This window comes from Camellia sinensis, chromosome 10 (assembly GCF_055761805.1).
Source record: "Camellia sinensis isolate YWXY chromosome 10, ASM5576180v1, whole genome shotgun sequence".
Lineage (NCBI taxonomy): Eukaryota > Viridiplantae > Streptophyta > Magnoliopsida > Ericales > Theaceae > Camellia > Camellia sinensis.
Genome location: NC_138970.1, coordinates 46,152,379 through 46,166,258, shown reverse-complemented (window position 1 = coordinate 46,166,258; position 13,880 = coordinate 46,152,379). Strand labels below are relative to the sequence as shown.

General features: G+C 41.6%; 1 protein-coding gene across 1 annotated transcript; it reads left to right on the top strand.

Moving 5' to 3' along the window:
• Positions 1-216: 216 nt before the first annotated feature.
• Positions 217-726, top strand: LOC145800353 (uncharacterized). The gene has a single exon (XM_082890010.1). The coding sequence runs from the start codon at positions 217-219 to the stop codon at positions 724-726; it is 510 nt and encodes a 169-aa protein (XP_082746136.1).
• Positions 727-13,880: the final 13,154 nt, after the last annotated feature.

Below are 13,880 nucleotides of genomic sequence, written 5' to 3'. Positions count from 1 at the left end.
TTGGCTCCTCGGATGCATGGGAGCGTCGAGGTAGGAATGCCAATATCGCGCCTTGCTTACGAACCAACAGACAAAGCATTAGCAAGGCTGCAGACCTCGTCGTTTGTTCCGACAATTGAGAATGCACCACTACCTTCAGGCTTTCACCAGCCCAAATTCACCACTTATGAGGGGAAGACGAACCCCTACATGCACTTGAGCCACTTTCGCCAGGTTATGGCAATATACTGGCAAAATGAGGCTTTAATGTGCATCATGTTTCCGTCCAACCTAGGCGACCTGGGTCTAACTTGGTTTGAAAGGCTACCGGAAGGCAGCATCGCCTCCTGGGCACAATTGGCAGAGGTATTCATGACAAGGTTTAGAATGAACACTGAGACACCAGTGGAGATCGATCAGCTACTCTCCATTAACATGGGTGACAAAGAAACATTGAGGTCCTACAACAGTCGCTACTGGAAAACTGTCAACCAGATAGGAGATTATCCTACAAACCTTGCCATCGCACAATACAAATGGGGCCTGCCAGTCCGCAACAAATTGAGGGATTCAATTACTATGACGCCTTCCCTCACGATAGAGGCCTTAATGGAGAGAGTGCACCAACATATTCGTGTGGAAGAGAATGGCGCCCGTGCTAAGGCGAAATCTGGCACAACAGCAATACCAGATAAAAAGACTTCGGCAAAAGTCAACACGATAAAACGAACAAGCAGGAATGGATGAGGTAGACGGGCCAACAAAGAGGATCTAGACAAAAGGTGGCTAAGAGTTTTTACTGCCATTACCATGGTGTTCAAAAAACCAATCTACCAAATTCTCAGTGAGATACGCAATGAACCTTTCGTCCGATGGCCAGCTAAGTTGGGAGAAGCACAAAAAGACTATGATGAAGGATCTCGGTGTACCTTCCATAATGAAAAGGGGCACCGTACAGAGAATTGCACGCCGTTGAGACAGCACTTGGAGGAGTTAGTGGCAGCTGGGCACGTGGACCAGTACATAGAAGGAGGGACACAACCAGCCCCCTAGAACCACGACAACCCAAACAGAATGCCGATTGATGCCCCACCTCAAGGCATGATTAATGTAATACATGGGGTATACGAACCTGAGCGGGTATGTGAGCTCAAGGGAATGATCAAGAAGATTGAGCACTTAAGGGAGGTATTAAGTGCACAACCTACCATCAAAAAAAAGAGAAAAGAGGCCACGAATGTCATATCTTTTTCAAATAGAGACTTGGAAAGGATATATTTCCCTCACAATGATGCACTGGTTGTCACTCTCCGCGTTAAGGATTTTGACATCAAACGGATTTTGATCGACCAAGGAAGCTCATGTGAGATAATGTACTACGAAACCTTCAAACAATTGAAATTGGAAGACAGAGACTTGGTGCCTACAACATCTCCCCTAATCAGATTCAACTCAATGCCAGAGTGTTCAGTGAGCAAGATAATCCTCCCAGTCAGAGCGGGAAGCATGACAAAAACAAGTGGAATTCTGGGTATTGAAAGTCCCTTCCACTTACAACATAATCTTGGGAAGGACATGGCTGCATGCCATGCGATCGGTAGCTTCAACCTATCATCAAGTATTACGGTTCCCCAACGACGCCGGAGTAATTGAAGAGGTCTTTAGAGACCAAATTATGTCTAAACAGTGCTTCATCATAGTAAATGACAGCCGCGCTGCCAAAGGGTGTGTACAGATGGTGGAAGAACCTGAGAGGAATGAATTGTTTGCAGATGTTGGCAAAGCCGCTGAACAAAAGGCAGTGGAAGACTTGGTACCGGTAAGGATAGATGAAAAGAACCCAGAAAAGTTCTTTTTGCTCGGCTCATCTATGTCCAGCATTGAGAGAATAGAGGTCATGGAATTCTTAACCTCTAACATCGAAGTATTCACCTAGACGCCGTATGACATACCTGGCATTGACCCAAACTTCATCTGTCACCAATTAAACGTCCACCCAAATGCCAAACCAATTATACAGTGCACTCGCAGATCAGCACTCCACCACACCGAGATAGTGGCGTAAGAAGTAGGAAACCTTCTAGAGGCAGGAGCTATCAGAGAAGTGCACTATCCCAAGTGGATATCCAATACAGTAGTGGTACCAAAGAAGAATGGAAAATGGCGTGTCTGTGTGGACTACAAAACAGTCAACAAGGCATGCCCGAAGGACAACTTTCCCCTACCACGGATAGACCAACTAGTAGACCTGACAGCAGGACACAATCGACATAGCTTCCTTGATGCGTACAGAGGTTACCATCAGATCACTATGTATGAAGCAGATCAGGAGGTCACATCCTTTACAACGCCTAGAGGATTATATTGTTACAAGGTCATGCCCTTTGGCCTAAAAAATGCAAGGGCAACATTCCAACGGATGGTCACCAAGATGTTTGAACCATTGTTAGGCAGAACAATGGAGGCTTACATCGACGACATGGTGGTCAAAAGCAAGGATGAGAAGGACCATCTCAGGAACCTAGATAAGATGTTCCAGATTCTGAAGAAGAACAAGTTATGCCTAAATGCATCCAAGTGTGCATTCGGCGTAGGATCGGGCAAATTCCTAGGCTTTCTGGTGACCAACCGAGGTATAGAAGCAGACCCCTCTCAGATCAAAGCAATCCAGGATCTTGAGAGGCCCAACACAATCAAAGAAGTGCAGCATCTCACTGGCCTAGCAGCCGCACTCAACCGGTTTATAAGTCGATCGTCAGACAGATGCCGACCATTCTTCAAAGCATTAAAGGCCAAGTTTGAGTGGGACGAAGAATGCGACCAAGCCCTTGAAAGCTTAAAAGAGTACATGTCTTCTCCACCGTTGCCAGTAACGCCAATACTTGGACAAGAGCTCTTTTTGTACCTGGCAGTTTCACAGCACGCAGTTAGCGCGGTGTTGGTCAGAGCGGAAGGAACCCAACACCTACCCATCTTTTATGTCAGCAAGACCTTGCTAGGTGCAGAAACCAGGTACTTACCATTGGAAAAATTGGCTTTAGCCTTGATGATGGCCTCCAGGAAACTATCGCATTATTTCCATGCCCACACCATAGTCGTCCTAACAGCTTTCCCATTAAAAGCTTTGTTTGAGAGGGCAAACTTTTCTGGGTAAATCTTGAAGTGGGCGGTGGAATTGGGACAATATGATATCAAGTTTCAACCCAGAACCGCAATAAAAGCTCAAGCTTTGGTAGACTTTGTGGCAGAGTTCACGCCAGGAAGCCATCACATCTGTCCAATTGACTTGACTGGTACAATCAAAGTGGGGACAGAAAGTGCTACAGGAAATGCGCAACCCCTAATACAGAATACTCAGCCACATCCCAAGGCATATCGGATTGAGGAAAGCGTAGAAGACTCATCAACAAACAAAAATAGGGTACAGTCAGATAGTATGAGGCAAACAGTAGATGTGGAATTTGAAGACGACATCAGCAATACTCATGACCCCAAGCATCATCCGACCCCTCCACTTGCTGGAAGCTATTCGTAGGAGAGATGTGGAAGCTCTTCGATGATAGAGCATCCAACAGGTACGGTGCAGGACTTGGCATAGTCCTCATCTCACCAGATAGCTTAATAGTGGAACAAGTAGTCAACCTAGGATTCCCAGCATCAAACAACGAGGCGGAGTATGAAGCGCTCTTAGCAAGCCTAAAATAAGCACTCTTCATGAAGGCCACCGAGCTAATGATTTACAGTGACTCCCAGCTGGTAATAAACCAGATTTCAGGCGACTACGAGGCAAAAGATGAGAGGATGGCTAAGTACAAAGAGTTAGTCAAAAAGGAGATCTTGAAAATCGAGGTAGTACGGATAGAGCAGATCGGCCGTGAAGAAAATAGTAGAGCAGACGAACTAGCAGGCCTCGCTTCGATGGCGGATACATCCATCCCACATCCATTACTGATCGACTTCTTACCAAGACCAAGCATTGAAGAGCCTGAAGTAGCTGAGGTATGTTGTGCCGAACTAGGCCCTTCATGAATGGATCCCATCATACTATTCTTAAAAGACGACATCCTACCCGAAGAGAAGAAAGAGGCCAACAAAATAAGAGCAAAGTCACAGGGATTTTGGCTCTCCCCATCAATGGCCTTGTACAAGAAATCCTTCACAGGACCTTACCTAAACTGTGTTCATTCCAGCAAGGTCGAAGCATTCTTATTCGAGATACATGAAGGCGTATGCGAAAGCCACCAATAAGGAAGATCATTGGCCTACAGAGCAATTTCACAAGGATATTGGTAGCCATACATGCAAGCAGATTCAGAGAAGTATGTCAAGAAGTGCGAGAAATGTCAGAAGTTCGCACACCAAATACATCAACCTGCTAGAGAACTCCTACCATTAACTAGCCCATGGCCCTTCGCAATGTGGGGCTTGGATATAGTAGGACCACTTCCAATGGCACCCGGCAACAGGAAGTTATTTCTTGCAGTAACAGACTACTTTACAAAATGGGTGGAAGCAGAAGCACTCGCTTCAATAAAAGAGAAAGATGTGAAAAAGTTCATCTGGCAGAATATCATCACTCGGTTTGGCATACAAAAAGCTCTAATATCTGACAACAGCACTCAATTCGACGGAAATATTTTTAGAGGCTTTTGTGAAGAATACAAGATAGAATTCTACAACTCTATACCAGCACACCCCCAAGCAAATGGCCAGGCGAAAGCATCAAACAAAGTTGTCTTAGATGGATTGAAGAAAAGGCTGGAGAAAGCAAAAGGCAAGTGGGCGGAGGAGCTCCCTCATGTTTTATGGGCTTATCGTACCACACTTGGCGGTCTACTAGAGAAACACCTTTTTCCTTCGCCTATGGCATGGAAGCGGTAATCCCACTGGAAGTCGGCCTCCCCACAATTAGAAGTGAAAATTTTAATCCAAACTTAAATGGAGAAGCTATAGCATTGGAGCTCGACCTGGCAGAAGAAAGAAGAGAAAGAGCACTGGTTCACATTGCCTCATACCAGCAGGAGTTATCCAGGAAATATAACAAGACAGTACATCCAAGGCAATTCAAGATTGGAGATTGGGTGATGCGCAAAGTAATGGGAAACACCCTGGTACCCAAAGATGCCAAGTTAGGGCCCAATTGGGAAAGACCTTACAAAGTGGTTGGATTAGCAGGAAAAGGGGCATACGACTTGGAAGATGAAGATAGCAAAGCCATTCCCAGACCATGGAACACTGTCAATCTCAAACTATTTTATTTTTAGCTTTTCTTTAAACGAACTTGTAGTTTTTCTTTTTTCAATAAAACAAGTAGTTCCTTTTTCAACATAAATTGTTTTCTTCTGTAAAAATAGTTTTAGTGTACTTGGGGCCGGAATAACCAACTTTGATCTCTCTTCAGCCATGATAAGGATCTAGGCTGAAGAGGTTGGCTGGAAAAGCCAACACTTCTCCTAAGCCGAGGAAAATGATCTCGGCTGCAGGACGTTTGGCAGGAATAACCAAACACTTCAAGGTTGGCTGGAGTAACCAACTTTGAGCTCTCTTCAGCTAAGATTAGGATCTAGGCTGAAGAGGTTGGCCGGAAAAACCAATACTTCTCCTAAACCGAGGATAAGGATCTAGGCTGCAGGACGTTTGGCAAGAATAACCAAACACTTCGTTCAAGATTGGCTGGAATAACCAACTTTGAGCTCTCTTCAACTAAGATTGGGATCTAGGCTGAAGAGGTTAGCTGGAAAAACCAACACTTTTCCTAAGCCTAAGATAAGGATCTAGGCTGCAGGACATTTGGCAGGAATAACCAAACACTTCGCTCTAAGTTGGCAGGAATAACCAACTTTGAGCTCTCTAGATTAGGATCTAGGCTGAAGAGGTTGGCTGAAAAAACCAACACTTCTCCTAAGCCTAAAATAAGGATCTAGGCTGCAGGACGTTTGGCAGGAATAACCAAACACTTCGCTCTAAGTTGGCAGGAATAACCAACTTTGAGCTCTCTTTAGCTAAGATTAGGATCTAGGCTAAAGAGGTTAGCTGGAAAAACCAACCGTAAGTACTCTTCAGCCGAGATAAGGATCCAGGCTGAAGAGTGGTTGGCTGGAATAACAATTTATTGTAATCTTCAGCCGAGGTAAAAACCTAGGCTGAAGAGGTTGGCAGGTATGACCAGATAGGTCTCTAGGTTAAGACCGAGATAGGTATCTCGGTCAGAAAATGTTATACTGCATTTAGATTACAATTGGAAAGTAAATGCAAACATGACAATTAACAGAACTAACAGTTGAAACAAAAGACGATTTCATTCAAAATGCAAAAGAGTTACAAATGAGTGGGACTTCAGTCCCGTTACAGTTTCTTTCTAAAAGTAAAAAGAGAAAATACAACATCAAGCAAAGAGGTCGTCAAGATCCGCATCCAGGTCAACTCGGAGCCCGGCTTCAGCAGGTAGCTCGGTCACATTTTCAACCAAGTCTTCCAATGTGGCTCCACTCGAGCTGCCTGAATTATGGGATCATTGGCGACGACCGGGGTATTGTGGGGTTCTGGCGACTCTTCTTTGTTCTCAACTTGCAAAAACTTCTGTTGAATGGCATTTGCATACTCCACCATGTAGCTTGGTATAAAATGTGGAGGAGGGTTTAGGAAGACCTCGGTCTCTGGGCTATGACCGAGCTGCGACACAGCAACTTTTCACCCACATTTGAAGAAAATATCTTTCACTGCTTCGCATTGTTGGATGTAGGTGCCCTCCCCCTCCTTGTAACTCCGGTCTTCAGCGTCCTTCACGCTCTTCTCCAATAGGGCGATCTCAGCATTCTTCTTTCTCTCGAGCTTGGCCAGCTCGCGCAGATATTTGTCTTTCAGCACGACCGCAGCCTTTTGCTTATCTGCTTTAGCCGAACTAACAAGACCGGTCATGCGGGCCACCTCGGTATGTAGTTCGGCCATTTTCTTCTTGGCCTCTTCTAGCTTTGCCTTGTGGTTTTTCGAAGCTCCAACACGCGCTTGTGAGCGACGTGGTTTTTCTGAAGGGCCTGCAAAAAGAGGAACAGTTTTGAGCCGTACCGAGCAAACAGATGTAGAAATTAGGGCGAGAGAAGGGAGAACTTACCAACACCATTGATTTTATTGCTGAGCGAATGGCCTTCAGCTCAGTGAGATGGTCGTCATGCTCCATATCAGCTGGAAGGCATACACTCTTGGCAAGGTTAAAAGCCAACAAATGGTCTTTTTCGGCGACCACTAAGTCAAAGTCAACGATAGCTCAGTTCTCGTAGGTGACCTTGGGCACCCATTCTGATGGGCTAGCCGGGTTTGATCGCTGAGTTTGTGGGCTCGGTGGTGTGGTTTGGGGAAGAACAGTTCCATCCTCGTTAACAAGGCGTGGCTCGATTGTGGAAGTCCGAGCACACTTGCTGGGCAGAGATGAGGAAGGCTGGGCGGTTGGAAGCGCTACCACGGCCTCGTTTGTCTGACCGGCTTGTGGTATCTCGGGCTGGTTTGTTTCAGAGATAAGAGCTCTTACTGCTCTCTTTTTTGCCATCTCTTGTTCTGCAGTTAGTGGAATAAGGTGGATTTGTGGAAGGGTTGGATCAGGTTCATGAGAGGGTTCCAGCAAGAAGTCTATCACCCTAGTCTTTCGCCTTCTGTTATATCTATATGTTGGCTCGAAATTAAGCAGCTCGGCCCAACCTCGGTCAGGATGTCGAAGTGCGGCGCGAAGGGCGTCTAGGTTGGGGTAACTGTACTGTGACTTTAAAAAGTCCAAATCTGCATGAGGAAAAAAGACAAGGGTTAGTGCGGTTCAAAACTTACAAACGAAGTAAAGAAAGCAAAAAAACTAAGCTGAGGTAATTTTACCGGCTACTCCTTTATTCCAGTTGATGCGGTCTCCTGGTATTTGGGCTTCCTGGTCCTCAAAGTTACTAGAAACCCAGAAAAAATCGGCATCGTTTACATCTTTGTCCGGGGTATTTTTTATTATTTTCTCTCGGTGGCGTCTTATTCTTAAATAATAAACCCATCCATCTTCGTTTTGGCCTAGAGAGTACTGGTGAAATAGCTCGGCTAAACCGAGGTTGAGGCCAAGCCGGCAATTTAACTCGGCGATGCCATTAATTATTCGGTAAGAATTGGTGGAAAACTAGGCAGGGCAAAGGTTTGCTTGTCTGAGGAACTCACAAAGGAGTGGTTGGACGGGAATCGAAGTCCGGTTTCTACAATGGAAAAAAGGGTGAAAGGAACGAAGCCCGGTTTTCTCCAAGGAGTGATGTCTAGTTCGACTAAAGTAAGATGGACATCATCAGGGATATGGTAGTTCCTTCGGAACTCGACCATAGCCCCTGGAGAGTTTACTAAAAACCTGTATTTACCCATGTGGTCTTAAATTATGTATAATGCAGCTGGAGTATTAGCTCGATGGTGAGATAACGCTGAGTAGCTCGGTTGAGCGTTCAAAGGAGTGCTTGGCCAACCTAAGTCTGCAAAGTGAAAAAGAAAGGTGTTAAGCACCAATCGTTGGACCGTACTAAAAGAAACAAAGGTAAAATACATGTTTCTTTAAGCACGGCTATGTGGGATACTATCCATTCTTAGCTCGGTTTGAGCGAAGGACTTTAGCCCGGTTGAAGCTTATGGAGCAGACTCTTAGTTCGGTTTTGACTAAGTCAGGGAGCTAGTTTGGCCCCTAGTTATAGCTCGGTTAGGGGTTAAAGCTTAGCATGTAGCATTCTTAGTTCGGTTTTTATTAAGTGAGAGAGCTGGTTTGGGGCCAAGTGGGGGCCCGGTCTTTGGTTAAGGTTTTCTAGTTCGGTAGTTTGCACGCTTAATACAGTTCCTTAGTAAGGCTAAGTGAAACTGAAGGGAAGATCTATTGGAACTTAGTCTAGTTCGGCTGGGTGCACACCTTAAGTATAAACAGGTTCCTAGCTCGGTTGGAATTCTATTTTGGATTAAACAAGTCGTTTTTCAGATTATTCATGAATACAGTAGTTCTATTACGTGGTTCTTTCCCAGAAAAATGGAAGCAAAAAAGGTATATGTGTTTTGAAAAGCATACGAGTATTATGCTACGTGCTACGGAAACTAGACAAAACAAAAAGGAAATGGATTGAGTTACTTACAGTTTGAAGTCGAGAGGATGAGGATCAAGATCGCAAGGAAGAGCTTTGCAGACGCAGCGATGAGGAATAATGAAAACTCAGAAAGTAGAGAGAGAAGAAAATGAATAGTGATAAGTTGGTTTGAAAAATAGGGTTTTGTTTTGTGTATAGAGAGTGAAAGGCGGGACTGTTCAAAATTTGCGAGGTACGAAGTCGGCGTTGGCAGCTATACTCAACCAGTGGGGGCTTGCCATGTGTCTATGGAATAGCAAGCGATTCAGATGACAGCGTGACTGAAGAGACGTTTTTTGACCGAACCAATAGGTAGTCCGGTGGCATTTTATCTCGATTGAAAGGCTAAAAGTTTTAGTCCGGCAGGAAATAAGTAATCCCAATCATGCTACGCAGATAGAATTAAGGGGCAATTGAGAGGGAAGTTTTTATATGCACTAGGGCCGAGCTAGGCCAAGGCGCGGTAATGGGCCGTTCGATGGGCCGCGGTAAAAAGGGCCCAGTGAAAGGACCTTGCGTTTAGCTCAGTCCAATTGTGGTTTACCACAGACGGTATGGTAATATTTAGCTCGGTCATGGTATTCAGAACTAAGGTATTTGGGGCTTCTTGTGATGGGCCTTACTCTCGTTAGCTCGGTCAAAGCTTACTGTGGTTAGCCCGGTCTTAGCGGACCGGGCTGAGATACGAGCAATGAAGGGAAGTACTGAGCTAGTTGGAGCTCAGTCGTTTCTGCCACTTAAGCATGGCTATTTTAGCTCGGTCGTTTTGTCATACTACCGAGGTAAAACCATCTCACTTGATTTAAGCAGTGAGGGGGGTGTTGAAGGATAAGCATTGTCTTTTAGGAGTGTGATTCCTAGGAGACTCTACATGGAGGAATAAGAGTCCTACTAGGATTGAGCCACACGGAACCTATAAAAGCTCACAGCATCACCTATGGAGAGGTAACACAACTTTGATTTTCGAATATACAGAGTTTTTGCCTATTTGTCTATTTTGCTGACTTAGGCATCGGAGGGGTATCCGACACACACCCGTCGGCTAGCTCACGTTTGTGTTTTCAGGGAGTAAAGCGACGACGTACGGAGGAGCGCAGACTTGATCAACAGGATTATACGAGAAAAATATTTCGTACTCGTACATCCCTAATATTTTTGTTTATTTTTGGTGGTGCTTGCAAATTATTAGATTTTTTTTTTCTCGTGTCAACCTAGTTAGGATAGAGGTATTTGCGTTTGCTTTGATATTTTCTGCATCCTGACTTCCTTTTATTTATTACTTGATTTTTGTAATATCTACCTTTTCAATCAATAAGGCTCTGTTTGGTTACATTCTCAAAATATAATTCCATCCCTCTATTCGCGCTTCACATTTGGATACGATTTTGAAATCATAATTCCACCATATCATTCAAAATATATTTCCACTGCTTATTTGGCAGCTTTCTTCTTTATTTCTTCACTGTCAAAAGCTTCCAACGGTACATTTCCATCCTGTGTCTTCCGTTTTCTTCATTTCTGAAAAGGTTCACGTCTAAAAAGAAATTTACAACTGAACTTCACTACTCGTCTTCTTCTGTTTGAAAGATCACACAAGATTCTTCCTCTGTTTGAAAGATCACGACTGATGATTCGTTACGGGTCATGTTCGTTTCTGTGAACTGAGACCATTTTATAAATTATGTTTGTGAACCTCCTTCCTACCCATACCATCTCCCACAAATCAAGTGAGTTGCAGTTTGTGCATTGTGGAAGATTCAATCTCCGAGCAACCAAACAACGATGAGAATGAGGTCAAATAAATCACAAATTTCTCTCAAAATTGTTTTTACAGCTCCCTGATTTTCTGAAACATCCCAAAGTTATTCCAAATTTATTTGTCTCAGGTCAAATTTGTAAAACCTATTCTCGAATCAAACAATTACCAAAGAAACGTATATCCATCCACTGTACCCATTCCATCACTTGTGACAACTATTCCACTCCTACTAATCTAGTACGTATATCCTTTAATCCATCTGCTATGTAATAGGTGGTGAGAAGTCGAAATGGGTTCTGATCTTTCCTGATCTGTTTAAATTGAGCCGATTTGTCCTAACCTGTTTAAGCCAATCAACCACCAGGACAACTGGCCAGTCGTCCCCCGGGTCATCTAGCCGGTCGACCGCCATCATTTCCCCACCTTTGTCTTGATCTGCATTCACCCACTTTCATGTTTCTCTTCTTCTGCTTATTTCTAGTTATTTTCTACTGCAAACACTTGTTTCACAAACTTTTTGCAGGCAATATTATCTAGTTTTTATTGTTGTATATATTTTGCCCAACATTATTTAAGAAGTTCAATTAATTTGCTTTTCCCAACACTATTTAACAACTTCAATTGATTAATTTTGATTCGCACTGAAACATAATTGTAGTTGATTTTTGCATTGTTATTTTTTTTATATCCACATTAGTTTAGATATAAATTGTGTGTTTTTAGATGGATGGAAATAATTCAGATGACAATCAGGATACAAGAATGTGGAGTTCCAGAATTGAAATGAAGTTAATAAACATGTTGAGAGAAGAGGTACAAAAAAATCAAACAACAGGTCGTAGTACTGTGTGGACAATTAGGCATTGGAATCATTTTGCAACTCAATTGCAAAATCTTTATGGATTTCAATACACACCAAAACACGTGTGACAAAAATATCAGCGATTGAAAGCTAATTACCAAGCTTTTAAGCAACTGTAGGCACAAACTGGTCTGGGATGGGATCCCATTGTAGGAACTGTTGTTGCACCCAATGAATTTTGGGATAAGGTTTTTCATTAACCTGTACCATTTCGATTTTTTTTGTAACATTTCATCACACGTACAGTATGCTTATTTTCAATATTTTCAATTGTTGTAGGCTACAAAAAATGTAAACAAGTTTAGGACAAAAGGATTTGAGTATTTTCAAGAAATGACCGAAATTGTTGAAAATTATTGTGCCACAGGGGCCTTGTCCTGTGCATCCACACAAGGAGCCCTTGACTCAGATGAAGAAGATGAAATGCTTAATAAATTTTGGAGCCCTGGAGTTGGTAGGAGTAATGCTATTGAAGCCATTCATGTTGACTTATTCAGCGATGAATACATGGAACTAGCGAAGGGCAAAAATCACAAGAGGGGCCTTACAAATAGCCAAGCTAACATTGGTCGTTCTAAAAGGTCACAGTCAAGTGGCTTTTGATGATGTGTGCGCAACTTTCGCTACCTATGTACAGGCAAAAACGGAACATTCACATGCATGATCAACAGACGCAGAGACTGTAAGTGCAAGTGGTGATGAGTATTCCCTTGATGCATGTGCACGATCAAAAACGGAACATTCACGTGCATGATCAAAAACGGAACATTTACAATATTGCCCTTTTCATTTTATACTTACATAGCAATTTGACAATCTATGAAAGAGGGCCAATTTAGTCATTTCATAGTCAAATACATCAATCAATAGCCCTAATAATATGAGCTTCACGGGTGAGGAAGGGGTGAGGGGCAACAATGAAGCTGAGGAAAATGATACAAGATAAAGGAATTTTTATTAAATTGATAAAATTTAACAAATAAAAAAACGTTGATAATGTTTGGTGAAACGTTTGGTAACGTTAACGTTTTGGTTTGTATTTAAAAAAAATTAATAAATTGATTTTTGATAATTTTTATAAAATGTAATCCCCAAACGTGTTGGTTTGAAAAAAATATTTGAAAAATATTAGAAACGTATAGAACAAAATGTTTATTCAGGCCTAAAAAATTAATTGACACAAAAATTAACTGATAAAAAATAATAGACATAAAAGTTATTTGAAAAAAAAATATTTAAAAAAATTAATTGAAAAAAAAATTAATAATTCATTTTTTAATTGAATTTTAAAAATAGTTTAGTTACGACTGTTGATCAAAAATTTCAATCGAGTTGTGAGTTGTGTGTTTGATTATCAATTGTAGGTTGAATTAAGTTTTGAAAACTATTTTCAAAACTCATAACCAAACAAATTTTCTTACTGCACATGTCACATCAAACTTTCAAAACTCAATTTCACACTCAATTCAAAACTCATTTCAACACTCTATTCAAAGACCATAACCAAACAAATTTTCTACACTCAAATCATAATTCCAAAACTCATAAACTCAAAGTACAACTTATACTCTCAAATCATATTTACAAAACTCTACCAAACGCTACCCAAAATTTTCTTGGTAATAATTTTTTTTTAATTTTTTAAATATCTTATAAGAGATTATAGATACCACTATGCTGTGAAGTGATATCTAATTATTTATTGAAAAATCTAAAAAACAAATGATTTATTGACATCTCATCTAAAAGTGTCATTACAAATTACTATAAAAATAAAAATTAGAAACAAAAATTTATGGAAAAAATTATTTTTTGGGGATAAAATATTTTTGTTAATAAAAGTGCCATTATTTTAATTTTAGTGACAAAATTGGACATTAGTTATAAATTGCTATCATTTTGGAATCAAACTTCTTGTCTAAAAATGGAATAGACCAAATTATTATCTATATATTTATTAGTGACATTTTTAAAACTTAAAACTATGTCACTAGAAGTTTTTTTTGACTTTTAGATACTACTTTTCAACGGCTATTATCGTGATAGCAAGAATTGCTCTCCAAATGTTTTTTGTGGTAAAGTTTTTACTTCTGAAAAAATAAAAATTTGATACCTGAAAAAACCAATTTAATAAACCATAAAAAAAAATGAAAATAATAACCCGCAC